Below are 21,311 nucleotides of genomic sequence, written 5' to 3'. Positions count from 1 at the left end.
AATTAAGTATTGGCTATGCATTATTAGTTGGGGGATCTTCTAAACTGCCTGCCAGCACTATACAGTAGCCTCTCCGAGACCCTGGGCTTCCTCTGACACTGACGTGAAAAGCAGCTTCACAGAGCTGTTGCAAAGAGAAGTACAATCTTACAGAAAGGCTGTAGTGAAAACAATAGATCTGGGTGAAGGTCTTATTTGAACCACGGTTACATTTTTTTTTTTTTTGCAACACTTTAATATCAGTGTCATAAATGGGAACATTTACCAGACAAGCAAAAGCAGTCGAAAAAGTAAATCTGAGAAGTAATGCCACATATTATAATCAAAAATGTTTAATTCAGTTCACCTTAATTTCAATCTGATCTTTTTACCTGACAACATAGTGACCTGCCTTTTCGAGTAAACACAGTTAGACTGCGTCTGCATAACCAGGTTGGAATCCCTAGCCTTCAGAATCACAAGCTCTGAATTACATCTAAGACACCAAAAGGCAGGTAAGGCAGTGTTCCTTGAATGTATTTATACACTAAATTTTAGGTCTGACTGTATTTTTAATACACATGTACTTTTTTTTTTTTTCCAAAATGTATACCTGCCAGTAACTGCAAAAAAAAAAAAAAAAAAAAAAAAAAAGTCCAAAATTGGTTTTCCCAGAGTACGGTGAGGTAGCACACACTGCTGCCTTTGTTCTAATTATTATTGGCTGCTCTACATATGAAGCCAATGTGGACCATCGTCTCCAAATTTTCTGTAAAGTATGGCAAATTGGAAAGAGTCAAGGAGGTTGAGTTACTAAAGATAAATAGGCTGCTCACTTTGTAAGAAAAATTTCCCTTTTTAACTTTGTGAATGTGGTGAAAATTCACTAATACCCAATCATGTACAAGGAAAGAAAAGAAAAACAAAAAAAACAAAAAAAAAAACACCACCACAGTATTTTTGCTTGCACATGATTGTATGATCAAAGTCAGTCACTAAGCAAAGACAAAATTCCCTTAGAAAGTGAACAGCATATTTGCTTGTAGCAAATCAACCCCAATATGTCAAGTGAAAGTAAGAAATGAGAGAAATGCCTTATATAGATATTGTTAAAAAAAAAAAAAAAAAAAAACCTCTCTACTGTATCCGTCTCTTCTTCTAAATCTACTTTTGATGACAATTTGCCATTAGAGAATGATCTATTTGAGGCACATGAAAGCGTTAGGCCTCTTGCACTCGATACTCCTGTTTAAGCATCTATTTTTTTCAGCCTGTCTTTTGTATGCATTTGTGTGTATTTTCGCGCATATGCATTCGTGCAATTCCACGCATTTTTGTGCGCATACTTAGTCTCACATTGAAAATATTGTAATGGACGTATGCACACAAATGCACGCTACTGTGCGCATACGCGCACATCTGGCATAAATTACTGACCAAAAATGCTGATTTCTCTATTTTATTTTTACTGGAGAATACACAGTGCTTGTTTATACGCTTGTGCGCATAGGCACATTACAATTATTGGGCTATATTGTAGCTCAGTAAAATAAATAAAATAAATAATAAGCTGTACTGAGCTTTTTCAAGCTGCAGTGTGCAAGAGGCCTTAAAGTGGTAGTAAACCTCAACTAAAAAAAAAAAAAAAAAAAAAAAAAAAAAAAAAAAAAAAAGGAAGGAAAACCCTTGCAGGACAATGGCATATTGTGCTAGTATGCATCGCATACTTGCACATTATGAAATACTTACCTTAGAACAAAGCCCTCCTTCGGCGTGCTGTTACTGCTGATAGGGCTTCCATCTTCACCCAGTTTTCCTCTTGGGTTCCAGTGCTGTGGCCATCTGATTGGCCTAGCCGCGATTACGTCACTACCGCATGAGCGTGGGAGTCACGGCCGCGGCATGGAGCTATGAAGGACATTACTATAACTTTAAATGGACGCTCGAATAGACGTAATTATATGAATAATGGCTGGAGAACCTCCTTTCTCATTTGCTATAGCAGCAAAGTATTGATACAAACAAGTAGCAGTGGTTGTTTAATTTTGAGAAAAGCTTAGACACTTTCCTATGATACTCTTCCAGTGTTTATTACCTTGTGAAAAGGTATGGTCATAGATTCTAAAAAGGATATGACAAAGAGGGGGAACAAAAAAAAAAAAAAAAAAAGTGTCTAAGACAAATTTTGGCTCGACTGAAATGCAACTATCAGCTTTTAAATTTTCATTTTCTAAGCTGTGTAGAAAAAAACTAATAGAAGCTGAATGATCGTTATGGGCAACAGTACCAGGTGATAGAACTTCTCTCAGACGCTTTTTGTTTTCCCCCTCAAATTGTTCTAAACTGCAAATAATTCAGCAAAAAAAGTATACTGACACACATCAGTCTCAAAACATTTAAACCATTACAGGCACTAACATTCTTATACATAGGCCAAGATGTTCAAGGAAACCTGGAGGAGGACACGAGGAGGCTGTCATTGCTCACCTCCTTTTGAATCTGCTAGTTGCTTGGGAATCTCCATGAGAATAGGGAAAGTCAGATTGATCTCGGAACTCCTGCTTGGAATATTTGTTCCAAGTCAATTACTTAGAAAGTACTGAAGCCCTTAGATCAGCATTGCAGCTAGGGAAATCCATGTTTTTATATGGGAAGTCAGCAATGGCATTCTTCATGCTTCCTTGGTACAAGATCCAACCTGAAAGTCTCCAGTAATTCCTCTTCTCACTTTCTATGGTATCTCTGGTAGTGTGTCTGAGCATTTCTTTTGAACTTAATCAGAAATGAGAATTAGTAACTAACCGTCAGATGTGAGAATTAACTTCTAATATTTCTGACAGGCAAAAGTAGAAAGTAGAGGGGACTTTCTGGGGACCTTAACTGTGGGACACTAGAGTTCTACATAGATCCTACACTTAGGATTTTAATAACACAAGGCTTTGCAATATATGTGAATACAGAGTATCAATTTAGACTTAATGAATCCCCATCAATTTAAAATAATGAAACCCATGGGAAATAAAGCATTAAAAGGGAGGGTGTTGAAGTTTGTTCCAGCCCATGTGCAGACTTCTCCAGTGGCAAAGACTTAGGCCGTTATATCCCTTAATGATGCTCTCTTATACTGGTGATAACCACTTGTCCAACCATGTACAACCTACAAAAGAAGAAACGGTTAGAGAAAAGAACATTGCATGCATCTGCTCTCTGTCCCAACACCACCACACTGTAAAGACTTGTGATTGACTGCAATGGGTGCTGATGCATTACTGCCTTTAGCATGGATATGGCACAAGTTGTAGGGACAATGATCAACTATAATCAGCACAATAGCCTAGCCGTGAAACTCTGTAGTGACTGACTTAAAGGCTGAGCCTTAAAACGATTTACTATTTCAAGTAAGAATTGAAATATTCTCTTCTTGAAAGGCTAAACTGGCAAAATTGTGCATAGCAGCTTCATATAAATTGTCAAACTAGCAGCAACATATCTGACATCCTCTGTTTCTGGGTGGAGGAATATCAGAAAGTCAAGTCTGAATTTTAGCCAGCAGCTGGCTATCATATGATCAAAGTGCCTGACTCACTTTTGTTAATTCAGTCATTATTTCATCTGAACATTACTAGTTTGATAAGTAAAAAAAGAACTTTATTCAGTTCCTTTTTAATTTTGTTATGAAATTTCAGAACTGCACTGGGTGGAAAATTTCATATGAAGTGCCTTGTTTTCTGTCTACTTTGGAAGAAATGCTAAAAAAGAGGTTATAAAAAGGGAACAATTATATAATTTCATTACATAAGCAATAACCCTTTCTTTATACTTTCCCCTCACTCAAGTAATAATGCAAAACCATTTAACTACTTACTCTATATTTAGTTGATTAAGCTGCTTTAATGTTTCTCTACACTTTGTTGTTCTTCAGTATATCTGTAATACAGTAAAGTGGCACTAAGGCCTCATGCACACGAGACGCTGTTAAACGCGCGTTCAGAGGCAGCTGGACACTTTTCAACTGTCCCTGAACTCATTCAATGTTATCCTATACGTCCATGTACACAGTCTCATTTTTTGGCGTTTTTAGGCAGTTGCGTTTAACCTCGTTTTTCCAGAAGCAAAAAATGGGTTCAGACGCAAAAGTTTTCCATGTTTCAGACGATTCAAAAGGTACCGCGTTTAGCCGCATTTGCGTTGATAACGGTTTTTAAAGGAACCCTATTTTTTGGACCAGAAAACACAGAAATATGATGGTAAATTGCAGCAGAGAATGACATTTTGCGACCCAAATTTGGGGCCCCATATCTTGGGGATACTTAGTGCTAGGAACACCAAATTTGGTGTGCAAACAGTGTAATTAGCACTATAACATATCCAAATTTGAGGTTCCTAGCACCAGGTGGCCCCAAGATATGGGGCCCCAAATTCGGGTCACAAAATGTCATTCCCTGCTGCAGAAAAGTGCTTGACATTTTGCGACCTGACTTTGGGGCCCCATATCTCTGGGCCACTTGGTGCTAGGAACCCCAAATTTGGTTTGCTAACAGTGGAACTAACACTACAACATATCCAAATTTGTGGTTCCTAGCACTAAGGGGCCTCAAATTCGGGTCACAAAATGTCAAGCATTTTTCTGCAGCAGAGAATGACATTTTCTGACCCGAGTTTGGGGCCCTGTATCTCGGGGCCACTTAGTGCTAGGACCCCCAAATTTGGATATGGTGTAGTTCCACTGTGTTAGCACACTAAATTTGGGGTTCCTAGCACCAAGTGGCCCCGAGACATGGGGCCCCAAAGTTGGGTCGCAAAATGTCATTTTCTGCTCTGCAGACGCTTCTAGACGCAGACGCGGTAAAACGCGGCTAAACGGGCGTTTCTAAACGCTGGTTTCAGCTTTTAAAAACATGTGTTCAGCAGAATTTGCACTGGCGTCTCGTGTGCATGAAGCCTAAGATGTAAATGCAGGTACCCATAGGTTCCTGCCCAGATCGTCATTTCATACAGCCCCAAAAACCAGGTTACTCTAATATATGAACTCTGGTTTTATCTAGGATATTGCTGTTTGGACTAGCTTCCTTCCCCACTTCAATTTTGACCCCTCAATGTGCTGGACAGTCTGACAAGATGCAAGAGGGGGTACAGATTTCGTAGAAGCATTTGCATAATACTGTATCTCAGATTTTCACATGGTAAAGGGAAACTATGCCTGGACTAATCAAAGTACTTGAATGTTTACTTGACAGACTTCACAAGAAGTCTATACAAACCTTTCTCACTATCCCACGCCACTCAGCTCTTCTTCTCCAGCCCTAGAAAATTCCTTATACAAACTTAGACAAAGTTGAAACTTATTCAGGGCTATGCACAATTAGGCTTGGGGGTTGGCCATTTAGACACTGAACACTGCATAGGAGTGCCAAGTTTTTATCCCTTAGCTGGAAGTACTGAGTAGCTCTGGGGGTAGATCAGGGCAGGGGCGGGTTATAGTGGGTACAAACTCCTTCCTATGTCTGCTATCAAGCAAACCTGTTACTCTGAATATTCCAATTATACATATTTACTTTGGGTTTTTAAGAAAATCTGCAATAGGACTAGAATTAGAAAGCCCTCCCACCATGTGGAAAGAGTGCACGATAACAGACAGTAAATACCTATAAAGGGTTCGTTCACACAACGTGTTGTGACCTGCACTTATTCACACTTAATAAAATATAGGTCACAAACGAATGCACAATTGTTCTCTGTGCCTGGTTCACATTACAATGCTAGTGTGATGTATGGGGCAGAGCAGTGTGGAAAAATTCAGCATGTCTGTATTTTCCTGCACGACACTGAATGCCACCGCATGTCACTGCATAGCAGAGCACCCCACCACACTGCTGTACAGAGACTATGTATGACACTTCAAATAAAGCTGAAAAAGAAAAAACAAGCAGTGTAATGTGCTGGAGCAGGTACTAACACTAGTGTGCATGGTAAAATACTGGGTTTTATCATCCGGGTCAATTCACTAAGGTGTGCAACTACACACAATATATATTAAATTGTCATAAAAGTTCAGAAGCATAAAAATCGTTTCGGTATGGAGTGGTTTTCTCCCCACACATGAATTAGTTGTTTTAAGACTGAAAGTCTTGATTTCTGAAAAATCAATGTTCTACAACCCCAATTCCAAAAAAGTTGGGATGCGGTGTAAAATCTACATAAAAAAACATAATGCAATGATTGGAAAGTCTAATGAAATCAAATTTTAAATTCCCCCAAAAATAATTAAAAAAGAAAAACATGTCAAATGTTTAAATTGAGAAAATGTACCATTTTAAGAAAAAGATAAGGCAATTTTGAAACGGATGGCAGCAACATGTCTCAAAAAAGTTGACAGTCCCATGTTTCCCATGGTGTAGCATTCCCTCTTCTTAACAATACTCTGTAAAAGGTCTGGGAACTGAGAAGACCAGTTGCTGGAGTTTTGAGAGAGGAATGTTTCATTCTTGCCTGATATAGGTTTCTAACTGCTCAACAGTCTTGGGTCATCTTCGTTTCAAGAGCTAAATATTTTCAGTTGGTGAAAGGTCTGGACAGCAGGCAGGCCAGTTAAGCAGACAGACTCTTACTACAAAGCCATGCTGTTGTCATATGTATGTATGTATGCAGTTTAGCTTTGTCCTGCTAAAACATGCAAGTCCTTTTCTGAAAAGGAGGTTGTCTGGATGAGAGCATATGCTGCTCTAAAACCTGGACATATCTTTCAACACTGAGGGTCCCTTTCCAGATTTGAAAGCTGCCCATTAAATATGCACCAATGCACCCACATACCATCAGAGATGCAGGCTTTGAACTGAGAGCTGATAAAAAGCTGGAAAGGGTCCCTTTTCCTCTTTAGTGCGGAGGACGAGGCGCCTACGGGTGCCAAAAAGAACGTCAAATTTTGATTTGTCTAAAACACAGTTTTCCACTTTGCAACAGACCATTTTAAATGAGCTTTGGTCCAAGAAAGACAGAGTTTCTGGATCATGTTCAGATATGGCTTCTGCTTTGCATTATAGAGCTTTACCTTGCATTTTTGGATGGCACAGTGAAAGGTGTTCAGACAGTGGTTTTTGGAAGTATTCCTGAGCCCATGCAGTGATGTCCATCATAGAATCATGCCCGTTTTTAATACAGTGACGTCTAAGGGCCCGAAGATCACAGGCATCCATATTATTGAGTTTTGGCCTTGTCCCTTGCACACAGAGGTTTCTCCAGATTTTCACAATCTTTTGATATTATGTACTGTAGATATATTTAAAGTCTTTGCAAATTTACATTAAGGAACATTATTCTGAAATTGTTCGACAATTTTTTCATGCAGCTTTCCAGATTGGTGAACCTCTGCCCATCTTTGCATCTGAGACACTGACTCTCAAGATGTTCTTTTTATACCCAAACATCTTACTAAGCTATTGGCAGTTAACCGAATTAGTTGCAAAATGTTCTTCCAGCTCTTTGTTAGTACCACTTATTTTGCCATTGACAACTTTTTGTTGCCCTGTCCCAACTATTTTGAGACATGTTGCTGCCAATTTCAAAATTTACCTTTTTGTTTTCCTTAAAATGGTACATTTTCTCAGTTTAAAAATGTGATGGGTTTTAACATTTCTATTGTGAATAAAGTATGGGTTTACGAGATTTGCAATGTTTTTATGTATATTTTACACGGCGTCCCAACTTTTTTGGAATTGAGGTAGTATCTCAGTGTGTTATCTTCATTCCACCACAAAGGCATGCTTTCATCAATAGACACCTCATAATGATATTTTAATCTTTGTAAATGGACTTTGATACAGAAGGGAAAAAAAAAAAACACACACACTCCAACTGTATCCAGGATGCTCTATGCAATAAAACAATAAAGCATTACATAGATTTACATTTGTGATAATAAAAAAGCAGAGAAAAAAAAAAAAAAAAAAAACACAACTGAAAAAATAAATGTACAACATGTGCAATGATTAAATTGACCTTATAGTCCAATGATTATCTCGAGAAAATAATGCAGCAACATTTTTTTTCACCACACTACTACAAAGCAAGCGCAGGTAAGCTGCAAGCAAACAGAACCTTGCAAAAGTGTTTACCCCTCTTGGCTTTTTACCTATTTGTTACATTACAGCCTTTAGTTTAAATTTTTTTTTATCTGAATTATATGTGATGGATCTGAACACAAGAGTCTAAGTTGGTGAAGTAAAATTAGAAAAATATATACATAAAACTATTTTTCAGAAATTAAAAAAAAAAAAAAAAAAAAAAAAAAAAAAACGATAATACATACATGTGCGTATGTATTCACCCCCTTTGTTATGAAGCCCATAAAAGGCTCTGGTGCAACCAATACCTTCAGAAGTCACATAATTAGTGAAATGATGTCCTCCTGTGTGCAATCTAAGTGTCACATGATCTATCATTACATATACACACCTTTTTGAAAGGCACCAAAGGCTGCAACACCTAAGCAAGATGCACCACTAACCAAACACTGTCATGAAGACCAAGGAACTCTCCAAACAAGTAAGGGACAATGTTGTTGAGAGGTACAAGTCAGGGTTAGGTTATAAAAAAAATATCCAAATCTTTGATGATCCCTAGGAGCCCCATCAAATCTATCATAACCAAATGGAAAGAACATGGCACAACAGCAAACCTGCCAAGAGACGGCCGCAAACCAAAACGCATGGACTGGGCAAGGAGGGCATTAATCAGAGAGGCAGCACAGAGACCTAAGGTAACCCTGCAGGAGCTGCAGAGTTCCACAGCATAGACGGGAGTATCTGTACATAGGACGACAATAAGCCGTACGCGCCATAGAGTTGGACTTTATGGCAGAGTGGCCAGAAGAAAGCCATTACTTTCAGCGAAAAACAAAATGGCACGTTTTGAGTTTGCGGAAAGGCATATGGGAGACTCCCAAAATGTATAGAGGAAGGTGCTCTGGTCTAATGAGACTAAAACTGAACTTTTTGGCCATCAAAGAAAACGCTATGTCTGGCACAAACCCAACACATTAACCAAAGAACATCATCCTCACAGTGAAACATGGTGGTGGCAGCATCATGCCGTGGGCATGTTTTTCAGCAGTTGGGACTGGGAAACTGGTCAGAGTTGAGGGAAAGATGTATGGTGCTAAATACAGGGATATTCTTGAGCAAAACCTGTACTACTCTGTGATTTGAGGCTAGAACGGAGATTCACCTTCCAGCGGGACAATGACCCAAACACACTGCTAAAGCAACACTTGGGTGGTTTAAGGGGAATCATGTAAATGTGTTGGAATGGCCTAGTCAAAGCCTAGACCCCAATCCAATAGTAAATCTGTGGTTAAAGATTGCTGTTCACAAGTGCAAACCATCCAGCTTGAAGGAGCTGGAGCAGTTTTGCAAGGAGGAATGGGCAAAAATCCCAGTGGTAAGATGTGGCAAGCTCACAGACACTTATCCAAAGCGACTTGGAGCTGTGATAGCCGCAAAAGGTGGCTCTAGAAAGTATTGACTTTAGGGGCGTGAATAGTTATGCACATTGACTTTTTCTGTTATCTTGTCCTATTTGTTGTTTGCTTCACATTTAAAAAAAAAAAAAAAAAAATCTTCAAAGTTGTGGGCATGTTCTGTAAATTAAATGATGCAAATCCTCAAACAATCCATGTTAATTCCAGGTTGCGAGGCAACAAAACACGAAAAATGCCAAGGGGGGTGAATACTTTTGCAAGGCACTGTATATGTGAATTAATGTGATGCTTTGTTGACTTTTGGATTGGATTCTGAAGTTACACGTTTTTACACTGAAGGAGGTCAGCAAAACAAACCTGTCATGAATGATTTCAAGGGGCTGCTGACTGTCTTCTGGAAATGTATATCTGGCTTCAGTACTTGAAGTTGCTGACTCAAAACATGTATGCTGAGATCAGCAATTGCATGCTCTATAATTCGTCACTATAGATTTTGGTTCTACAGGCAATGTGCATTTTATTTTACATGTGAAGAAGAGAAAATTGGTCTTCCAGCAAAACGGTGCACTTTTTGAACATAAATTTGATTCTTGCCCCCTCAGCAGGAATATTAGGGTGACTGTAAACAGGTTGGCACTTCTGTTCAATTTCAGCTTGACATATCTGCTCTAGGGAGAAATGCATACATGGTTGCAGGTGAAACCACTTTGTTTTCACTTACTACAAGACAGAAAAATACAGCAATCCAGAGTAACTGATAAGTGTCAACTTCCATTTTGTTTAACTACTGGCTACATGATTTAGGGGAAGATTTTATCAGTTGACTTGGGTTACTTCACTTTGCACAACACTGCTTTTTCTTGTGACTTACTAAATAGGTTTGTCTCACAACCTAGCTCAGCAATGTTATCAGTCATTTCCGAATATGTGCAGCTAAATATTAAGGGAAATTATCACAATTTGTGAAAACTGTATATCACACTTGCCACTGTGAGATCACAAAGAATACTGAGAAAAAAAGGGCATGCAACAAGTGCAACAGGGGCTTCCCCCTTGGACTTTTAAAAGGCAGAAATAAAAGGTAATAGTAGTAATAGGAGTAAATAAAAAGGCAACCATGGACTGACTTCAGCTTGACTATTTAGCTTTGGGTTTGATATATATGTCTAATGCATTAATTGGTTCATTGGTGTACTTTTTGTATATTTTATTGTGATTGTTTATGACTACAAAATTTATCAGATACTGTGTACTCATTAAAAGTGGCACATGGTTGCCTTTTATTTACCGCCTAAGGGGGTGGAACTTGTTGCATGCTCCTTTTTTCTCTCATGTTTTAAAGGGTGTTGGCAGTCCTATACATTTAATTCCCATAAACAACCTTCTTTACAAAGAATACTGTATTTACAGTATTTTGAGGCATGAAGTATAGACAGCATGTCATCTGAATCACAAAAGATATGCTTCCATACAAACGGCACTTCTTTTACAGAGTTTATAAGGCTACCGTGTCTGCGTTTATTCCTTCATTCAGTAGCTAACACATGACTTGTAATCTTTACATGTCCTGTGTGCTGTAAAGCATTTGTGTATTTTGTATGTAGAAGAGGAAAAAAAAATGTATCACTGACCTTAGTCTCTTGGCCTAATAGTTCCTGCTCAGCTTCATGTATTTCTTCTGCTGGATCATAGCTGTATAGAGGAAGCAGATGATGTCTAAGCCGGTCCACTCTAAGATGGAGAAATATATGAGAATAGTGAATTAAAATGCAGCCTTAACTTTTGAGAAGATATCCACTAGTAAAAGCTATAACAAGAATGTAGGATAAAGCCAAACTGCAGTAATTACCTGAAAGTAAATTGCTAAAATATGTATGGAGATGGATATTTTACATATAAATCTGAATTTTCATCTATATAAAAACAAACATACTGTATAGGGAATACATGTGGCCAGTATACAGGAAATCATTTCCTGTATGAGTTATCAATGTTGTCAAGTGACTTACACTACATGAGCAGCTAGTTTGGAATAGTCCCAGCCTAATAGCCTTGATTACATGGCCTCTAGCTGCTAGTCAGAGTCCAAAATCTAGTAGTAGTTAGTCACATTCAGCTGGACTTGTTTTGTACTACTGAACATGATTCGTAGCTTATCCAAGCCATGTCTTCAGCTCTAATGAGCGTCAGGAAAATACCCTAGCAATTATAACCACATAGGTAACAGAGACACCTTAACTAATCACCATGGAAAGGCAGAGGTTATTGTCCAAGACACTCACTGGAATTGACTTGGGTGAGTTACAGGGCATCATTAAGATTACAGAACAAATCTAGTTGAATTTGACTAACTACTACTAGAGCGATACTGGGGGAATTCAATAAAGAAGTTGGGTCACTTTTCTGGCATTAATCCCTCGTTAACACATTGCATCAAGTTCATGAAGCATCTGCGACACTTTTGGTGCCGAGAGCGACTCGTGCATCAAATTCAGGTAGTTCTAACCACTTGTACCACTTTAACATGCACCAAATGCAAAATAAAATATTAACAGTTTGTTTCTTAAGCCCCATACACACTATTAGATTTTCTGCAGATGTGTCTTCAGATTTACCAAAACCATATAATATGAGTTAAGAGTTTCAATTTGTATAGAATCAGGCAGGCCCTTGCACTACATGGTTTTGGTAAATCTGAAGACAAAATTCTGCAGAAAATCTAATAGTGTGTATGGGGCTTTACTAAAGGGGAGCCAATCAAGATCAACTCTCTTTTGGCATGCAGAAAGTGATCCTGAGCAGACAGCCTTTGCAAAAGTGTCTCATGTGTATTCTAAAATAGGTGCAGCATGTGTCAAATTCAAGTACAAGTTCTACATAAAGTACCTGAATTTACTGCATAAGTTACCACTTTTAGAAAGCATGCAAGACACTTTTGCAAAATTAATTCCAGGAATCGGATAAATGAGAACTTTCACAAACATTAGAGTCCACTGTTTACAATCACATAGACCCTGTTTGGCAAACTTTCAGTGCAATAAGAGGATCAGCAAAGCACAAAGGAAGAAGGCTCTCCATATGAGCAGTATGGTTGCTCCCTATTTATAACAATTCATATTAACTATACACAAAAACAAGACTGTTAAAACATTTAAGTCCGGTTCACACATACTGCAGTAACTTACGTTTTACTGCACTGGAAGAGCGCAAACAATTTGTTCTGTTTGTGTGCTGTTCATACCATAATGCTGTTATGTGCAGTGTGGTACAATAAAATGCTACATGTGGGGGGCTTGACCGGAAGTCGACCTGCATGGACGCTTGAGCTCCTAGCTCTCTCACAGCCCACAGATACAAGGCCTTTCCAGGGGACTTTTTACACCCTCACATGGGTGGATCCAGAAGGACCCGATCCTCTAAAGCGCGGGATCCTCCCAACCTCCTCCTGGGTTTTCTACTACCTTCCGCCTCCACCACATGCACGCGGACCCCCTGCAGCCGGCATGGCAAACTCTGCACCAGAGCACACCCAAGGACAACAGCATGCAACCATCCAGCACCGGTGGACGCAGTGAGTCTTACCCATCACTCTTCCTACATGGCAGCAGCGCCATATGGGACCCAGCCATCTAAACTAGGCCTGCTCCCTGCCTCGTGCACTCAGTGCAGAGATGCCTTCCCACGGCAGCTCTGCACTGCATCAGACCCCGGTCTCCAAGCTGGAAGACCTAGCTCTCCCTCTCTCTCGGTAACTTGAAGGATTTTCCACCCCTGATGGGCCCCACACAATCCCAGGGACCTGTGGCGTCACATACTAGGCCTCAGGGGGACCTCATGCCGCATTCGGCCTGCTCCTCGGCCCCTGCCTTCCCCAAAGCTGAGAGGCAGTCCCGCTCCAGAGACACCAGCTCCTCTGGGAAAGCCACAGTCCCTGCTCCCACTTACGCCCAGGCTATCAGCTCCCCAGCTCCATCTCACACAGGGCCCCCAGCAGCGCAGGCCCTGGTGTGGTGTGAAACATGGGACACCCCAATGGACCCCAACATACAGGCCCAATATACCACCATGCGGCCTCTGCTCTCACCTGCACATACAAGAGGCAGTGGGCCCCCACCATCAGGTCCCACCCTCATGGCAAACCTATCTGCAGACTATACCGACCAAAGAGGAATTTAAACAACCCATGGAAGATGTTAAATCCACATGCCGTGCGGAGATTCAGACATTACATACAAACTTTAAACACCTAGCAGATAGGGTGGATATGGCTGAGGAAGAGATCCAAGAGACCAAAACTAGCAGTTCACCACACTCAACTACAGGGGGCAGACCATCGATTACTATTAAGAGATATGCAGCGCCACATCCAAGACTTCCTCCTGGAAATGGCTCTTCTGGCTCTGGTACCACATCTACTCCCCAGATGGCTCAGATAAGTGCTTTTATCCAACACCATGGCTAAGGTAATCTCACTGAATGTTTATGGCCTAAACTCTAACAGAAAGACACACCTGGCGCTTAGAGAGTTCAGGCAGTTGGGGGCAAATAATATCCTGATTCAGGAAACAAACCCATTTTAACAAGGGAGACTCCTTCGCATCCAGATTTAGGCCTACCAGGCGTTCAACCCCCGTAAGCGTGCCGGTGTAGCTATACTATTTAAAACGGGGGGGGGGGGACCATTCACATGCTCTAAGTCGTACAATGACCTGCGGGGACACTTTATCATTCTGTGTGGCCACTGGCAGGAGCAGCCAGTCACCCTTTGTGCCATTTATGCCCCGAATGTCTACCAAATCTGCTTTTTAACTAAGGTATTTGCGCGTCTCTTTCGCACACCAAACAAATTCCTAATTGTAGGGGGAGACTTCAATCTATCTCACTCTGTGGTTCTGGATCGCCATGTGGTGAACCCACAGGATTTGCCTGCCCGAGCCTCTAGGGACTCGAAACTCTTTCGTTAACTTACCAGACGATCTGTTCTTTTTGAGTCCTGGCGGGTTCTCCACCCTGGCGACCGGCAGTATACGTTTTATTCCCGCCCTTCATCGCACGCACACACGTACTGACTACTACTTTGTTAATAATACCACACTACGCATCACTAAGTCCGCGCAGATACTCCCAATCACCTGGTCTGACCATGCCCCCATCTTACTTACCCTGGAATTAGGAGCCCTGAATCGCAAACCTTGCCAGTGGCAGCTGAATAACTTCCTGTTGCAGCACTTCCCATCAAAAATAGAACTAGAGTCCACACTAAAACTATATTTTCTTGAAAACAACACCCCCAAGGTATCTTTCTCCACCCTCTGGGAAGCCGAAAAGGCAGTGTTACGGGGCTGCTGCATCGCACTCACCTCCGCCATGAAAAAAAAAGACGCTAGGGCCACCAAGTTACAAACTGAAAGGGAACTTATGGCCCTTGAAAATCAGCTACAGCTATCTCCATCCCTACCCTTACAAAAAAAAAAAAAAAAAAAAAAAAAAAAATCACCCGTCTCCGAATGACACTCAAAGACCTAGCACTAGGACAAGTGGAAAAAGCCCTGACTAGACTGAAACAATTATACTACGACAATGGTAATAAAGCCCACTTCCTGTTAGCTAGAAAACTGTCTGACCCACCAAATTAAAAATAGATCGGGCTGTATACTATCCCACCCTCGAGACATTGCCCATTCCTTTGAGGAGTTCTATCAGCGTTAAATAATAACCCCGGAATTCCTCATTACCCCCCCCCCCCGATCTCGCTGATCGCATAGATCAAAACCTACAGAGGTGGAATCCCCCAACTGCAACCTTCGGACCTTCTTCCCCTCAATGCACCCATCACCGAGGAGGAACTTGAGTTGACCGTAAAAAAAAAAAAAATAAATGGGCTTTGTCACTCTCCGTCAGGTGGGTGACAATACAAGGGGGGTCATAGACCTAATCAAGATGGCGAACAGGGAGGGTCTGGGGTCCCTAATACTAAGCTTGGACACGGAAAAGGGTTTTGAACGGCTTGGTTGGCCCTTCCTGTTTGCCATGTTGCGCTATATGGGATTTCGGGGACCATTCCTACAAGCCATCTCACTCCTTTATACTAACCCTACATCCCAAGTGAAGACCCCCTTCGCTCTATCCTCCTCCTTCCTAGTCACTAATAGCACCCGTCAGGGGTGCCCTCTCTCACCCCTACTGTTTGCGCTATGTGTTGAACCCCTGGCAGCATCTAAACGCGGAAATCCAGACATTCGGGGCATACCGGTCAGGGGAAAGGAGTTTAAAGCTGTCACTGTTTGCGGACGACATAATTACTATGATCCAGCCCAGGATTTCCTTACCTAATCTGCATGCTGAGTTGGACACATATAGGTCCCTCTCAGGGTATAAAATGAATGCGTCCAAACCGGAGGCCCTCCCGATCAATATCCCTGCTGGAGAAGTCCACCACCTGCAAACGAGTTTCCCCTATAACTGGAAGACCTCGGCCATGAAATACCTAGGGGTTCACCTCACACCGACATTCGCCACCCTATACCAAGCAAATTCCCCCCTCTTTTTCGCTCTATACGGGAACTATTACAAAAATGGAAGTCCCACCACATATCCCTTCTGGGGCGTGTGGCCTCGGTCAAGATGACCATTCTCCCTAAACTCCTATACAAAAACACTGCCCATCCCCGTCCCCTATGCGCACTTGAGAACACTCCAAGTGGATCTGATGCGCTTTGTTTGGAACTATAAGAGACACAGGTTTCCCCGTTTAGTATTAATGGCGTCTAGATCCGATGGGGGACTAGTGTTCCCTAACCTGATAAAATAATGCAAAGCAACCCAATTGAGTGCTATAACCTCCTGGTTCCCCCAACGATCTTATAATAAGTGGACTGGGATTTAAAAATTATGGCTGGCACCCAAACAGCTTGCTCTGGAATGCAAATGCGGACCCGGGTAGGCTCCTGGGATCCAGGTCTCAACCCAGATCGCTCTGGCATAAACTATCCCGTGACCATGGGCTCTGCTCTGCAAAATCACTCCTAACCTCCTTTATCTGTAACCCCACGCTGCCTGCTGGTCTCACCCATCAGATGTGTTCGCCTTGGGCGACACGGAACTTATTCCACTTTGGACACTTGGTGGACAGGTAGAACTCGTAAGCTACTAACATTTGCTGAACTTCAGAACAAACATTAGTTACCTGGCCAGGTGTTCTATGGATAGTTGCAAATACGCCACTATGCCCAAACCATTGCTCCAAATTTGCAATTTTCAGCGCCTTCCCATTTCGATAATCTTGGAGGGATCGTGGCGGACGATCTGGACCCAGGCAGCTAAGAGCTCCTTTTGCACGCTTTACAAGGAAAATGCCTATAAAATCCTTTACTTTTGGTACTAGACTCTGGACGTGCTCCACGCCATCTAGCCATCTAGCTCTGACTGATGCTGGCGGTGTTCAAAGAGATAGAGGTACTCTTTACCATAATTACTGGAGTTGCCCCCCGATAGTGCCCTTCTGGCATTGAACGCAACATTTGAAACTACTCACACACATCCTTACTGCTGCACGCTGTCTGGTTGCCCTCAACTGGAAACTAAGCTCCCCACCTTCCCAAGATGCTCTGTACACCAGAATAAAAGACGTGGAGCTAATGGAAAAAATGACTGCTAGATTACAGGATAGGCTGGAAATACATGACTGGGAGCTGTGGCATCTTCGGGAGGACCCCTCTTAAATCGGGAGATGAGCCAATGTGCTATTTCCCTACCATTCCTTTATTTCCACCCCCCAGTACCCTCTTTCCCCTACCCTTCTTTTTCCACACTCTCTCTTTCACTCTATAAGCTTATACCTCAGCTGTGACAATTTTCATATATTACCCAACAGTTCAGGGTATGATCTAGCATGGTGATCCTGCCTATTGCTATTACATTGCTTGAACTTGCTGTACTCATATTTCAGTATTACTTGGAGCTTACTTTGATCTGTTCTTGTACTATTCTCTGCTGAGATGACAAATAAAAACTGTTGTTATTTGAAAAAAAAATGCTACATGTATGCATTTTAACGCAACGCAAATCAACGCAATGCGAAACTATTGACAAAAAAGCTGTTTATTATTTTGTCCTTTTGAAGGGCCCATAGTAATTTAACGCACATAAAAACGCACATAAAAATGCATGCCAATGGAAGGGAATGCACATCCGTTTTTCAGCATTTCCATGCACCCTATGTGTGAACAGGCTCTAACATAATTTGATAGCGCTGTTTACTTTACAGTGAAAGTCCAACTTTTTTTTTTTTTGCCTGACTAGATAATTAGGTAGGTCCTATTATATAGTTTTGGCAAAACTTGAGACAACTGTACAAAGAATATAAAGTCAGTCAGACAGTAATGTGTATGGTACGCTTGGGATTAACTCTATATTTGTCCTGGTGACCACTGGGACTAAAAGCGATTGAGAATCCAGAATTTTGAGAGGTCATCAGAAAAAGGGAAAAAGATAAAATAAAAAAAATAAATAAAAAAAAAAGGAAGGAGGAATAGAAATCTTAGGCTTGGTGTTTTTTTTGGCCATAGCTCCTAAACTAAACTCCATAAAAGCCTACAGTGGATATAAAAAGTCTACACACCCCTGTGATGTTTCTGTGATGTAAAAAAAAAAAATAAGGAAGGAGACAAAAATAAATCATTTCAGAACTTTTGTGTGACCTATAAACTGTACAACTCAGTTGAACAACAACCTGAAATCTTTTAGGTGGAAGTAAAAAAATAAAAATTATGGTTGCAGAAGTATGCACACCCTTAAATTAATACTTTGTTGAAGCACCTTTTGATTTTATTACAGCACTCAGTCTTTGAGTCTATCAGCATGGCACATCTTGACTTGGCAATATTTGCCCACTCTTGTTTGCAAAAACACTCCATATCTGTCAGATTGTGAGGGCATCTCCTGTGCACAGCACTCTTCAGATCACCCCCCAGATTTTCAAAGGGATTCAGGTCTGGGCTCTGGCTGGGCCATTCCAAAACTTTAATCTTCTTCTGGTGAAGCCATTCCTTTGATTTGGATGTACTGTATGATTTGGGTCGTTGTCATGCTAAAAGATGAAGTTCCTCTTCATGTTCAGCATTCTAGCAGAAGCCTGGAGGTTTTGTGCCAATATTGACTGATATTTGGAACTGTTCATAATTCCCTCTACCTTGACTAAGGCCTCTGTTCCAGCTGAAGAAAAAAAAACAGCCCCAAAGCATGAGGCTGCCACCATCATGCTTCACTGTGGGTATGGTGTTCTTTTGGTGATGTTCAGTGTTTTTGCACCGAACATACCTTTTGGAATTATGGCCAAAAAGATCAACCTTGGTTTCATCAGACCAGAACACATTTTCCCGCATGCTTTTGGGAAACTTCAGATGTGTTTTTGCTAAATTTAGGTGGGCTTGGATGTATTTCTTCACGTGAAAAGGCTTCCATCTTGCCACTCTATCCTATCTCCTAGATTGTAAGCTCTAACGAGATGGGCCCTCCGATTCCTCCTGTATTGAATTGTATTGCAACTGTACTGTCTGCCTTCGTGTTGTAAAGTGCTGCGCAAACTGTTGGCACTATATAAATGGGTTTGCTATCAGTGATGAGGAGACCTTGATGCTGGATGGAAGCTTCTATACTCTGACTTGAACCTGCTGGAAAAACGCTGGCAGTGACGCGTGCGCTCCATCGAGGTCGGACCCGGAACGAGGAAACTACTACTGTTCCTTGATTGCTGAGACGGGTACCAGACAGCTACGGTGCAGTGCACGGTGATGTTCACTCTATCTGCTATTTAAACTGCTTAAATCTAGTACGTTGTTAGTGATGGGGGAGTTATGATGTAAGGGGTGCTTTTTATTAATAAAAACGGAATTACGCTATTTGTGCTTTTTTCTTGTTTTTTAATCCTTTGGAGCCCCTCCATCTCCTTATGATATAGAGAAGTGCTGTATTAAGGAGGCCCAGGAGATCTTTATCTTGAAGGCTTTTATTTATTAAGCTCTGGTGAGTTTGATCCCCTGAGGGGAGTGTGTTCACACATGGTGGAGTTGGAGTGATCAGTGGAAGGTGCACGCTGTGACATGCTTTAGGATCTACTTGAACACCCTCTGAACCACTACCTATATTGCACTACTCTTATGGACTCTGTCTGTGTGTAGTTGGCCACACATTTCTTTGTGCGCAACACAGCGCTGTTTTAGTATATGACTATTCTTATTACCAATTATATGTCTTATATACTATTGATTGCACTATATAAATTCTGTATAATAATAATAATAATAATAACCCAGATATATGAAGAATACGGGAGATTGTTGTCACATGTACCACACAGCCCGTACTTGCCAGATATTCCTGAAGCTCCTTTAATAATGTTGTAGGCCTCTTGGCAGCCTCCCTGACCAGTTTTCTTCTTAGCAATTTTGGAGGGACGTCCAGTTCTTGGTAATGTCACTGTTGTGCCATATTTTCTCCACTTGATGATGACTGTCTTCACTGTGTTCCATGGTATATCTAATAATGCCTTGGAAATTCTTTTGTACCATTCTCCTGACTGATACTTTTTAACGAGATCCCTCTGATGATTTGGAAGCTCTCTGCAGACCATGGCTTTTGCTGTAGGATGTGACTAAGAAAATCTCAGGAAAAACCTTCTAGAACAGCTGAACTTTATTTGGGGTTAATCAGAGGCATTTTAAATGATGGCAGGTGTGACTGCTTAATTCTGAACACAGCTACATCCCCAGTTAAAAGATGGTGTTATGCACAATTATGCAACACATTTTCACTCCCCCAGTTTGTTTTTCAATTGAGTTGTACAGTTTATAGGTCACATTAAAAAGGTGGAAAAAGTTCTGAAATTATTTATCTTTGTCTCATTTTTTTACATCACAGAAACCTGACATTTTAACAAGGGTGTGTAGACTTTTTATATCCATTGTATGTGTCAATGTGACATAGGCTTTGGCCAGAGTTTAGAAACTGCTGCAGTTAGGACCTCAACCTCCCTCTCAAACAGGGATGAATCGCATTCAGAATAGTAACGTTTTGACCGTCAGCCATGGGAAAAGCAAACTGCTTTGCGTCAGTCAAAAGTAGGCAGTGTGTACATGAAGCCGTATAATGTGGTTACCTGTTCCTGTAATAAATTGTCCAAGTGGGAATTTACCTAAGTTTTAAGAGATTTTCCTTTCACTTCCTGTTGTGTCTACAGGACAAAAAGTGAAGGGAAATATTTACCATGGTACAAAAATGGCAAGAAAAAAAATAAAAAAATAAAAAAGACAAGGAGATAGTGGGTTTTTAATTTTTAAAACCAGAGAGTGCAAAATCTGATGCAACTCTTCATAGAGACCAATCAGCTTCCAGGTTTTATTGCCAAAGCTTATTGGAACAAGCTGAAGATAGAATCTGGTGCAGCTGTGCATGGCAGCCAGATTCTGAGTGCACCTGAAATAGGCAAACCCCCAACCTACTTATACTCACCTTGCCTGCTCTAGCGTGCAAAACCTTGCTCTTCCGCAGCTGGTGCTGAGATCGGCTGTGTTGGTAATCTTGGTAAGTTAGGACATCACTCCCCCAATCATGTGTGCTCAGGCCTTGCAATTGGCTGCTAGGCACAGATGCCATTAAAGGGAAGCCGGTCACATGCGCCTCTATACCCAAAAGTGACAGGCATTCTTGTCAACTGAGAAGGAGTAAGGAACTGCAAGAAAGGACAGGTAAGGTGGTCAAGGAGGTGTGGTCTTTCCAGGGATGAGGTCACATTTGCCTGCATGCCCATGGCTACAGTGTCTCTGACCACCCTTAAGGCTGGTACACACAGGCTGAATAT

General features: G+C 41.2%; 1 protein-coding gene across 2 annotated transcripts in view; it reads right to left on the bottom strand.

Moving 5' to 3' along the window:
- Positions 1–314: 314 nt before the first annotated feature.
- The window catches only part of SMIM29 (small integral membrane protein 29), a 48,132-nt gene continuing 27,135 nt past the window's right edge, over positions 315–21,311 (bottom strand). For both annotated transcript variants that reach the window (XM_073616033.1, XM_073616032.1), the window contains 2 exons: positions 11,086–11,185; positions 315–3,136 (listed from right to left, as the gene is read on the bottom strand). In XM_073616033.1, the coding sequence (XP_073472134.1) occupies positions 3,068–3,136; positions 11,086–11,185 (169 nt within the window). In that variant the 3' untranslated portion in view covers positions 315–3,067. The remainder of the gene's footprint in view (positions 3,137–11,085; positions 11,186–21,311) is intronic.

Source organism: Aquarana catesbeiana, linkage group LG02 (assembly GCF_042186555.1).
Source record: "Aquarana catesbeiana isolate 2022-GZ linkage group LG02, ASM4218655v1, whole genome shotgun sequence".
In the NCBI taxonomy this organism is placed as follows: domain Eukaryota; kingdom Metazoa; phylum Chordata; class Amphibia; order Anura; family Ranidae; genus Aquarana; species Aquarana catesbeiana.
Note: the sequence above shows the minus strand (reverse complement) of the source record. Positions and strands in the feature narration are given on the sequence as shown.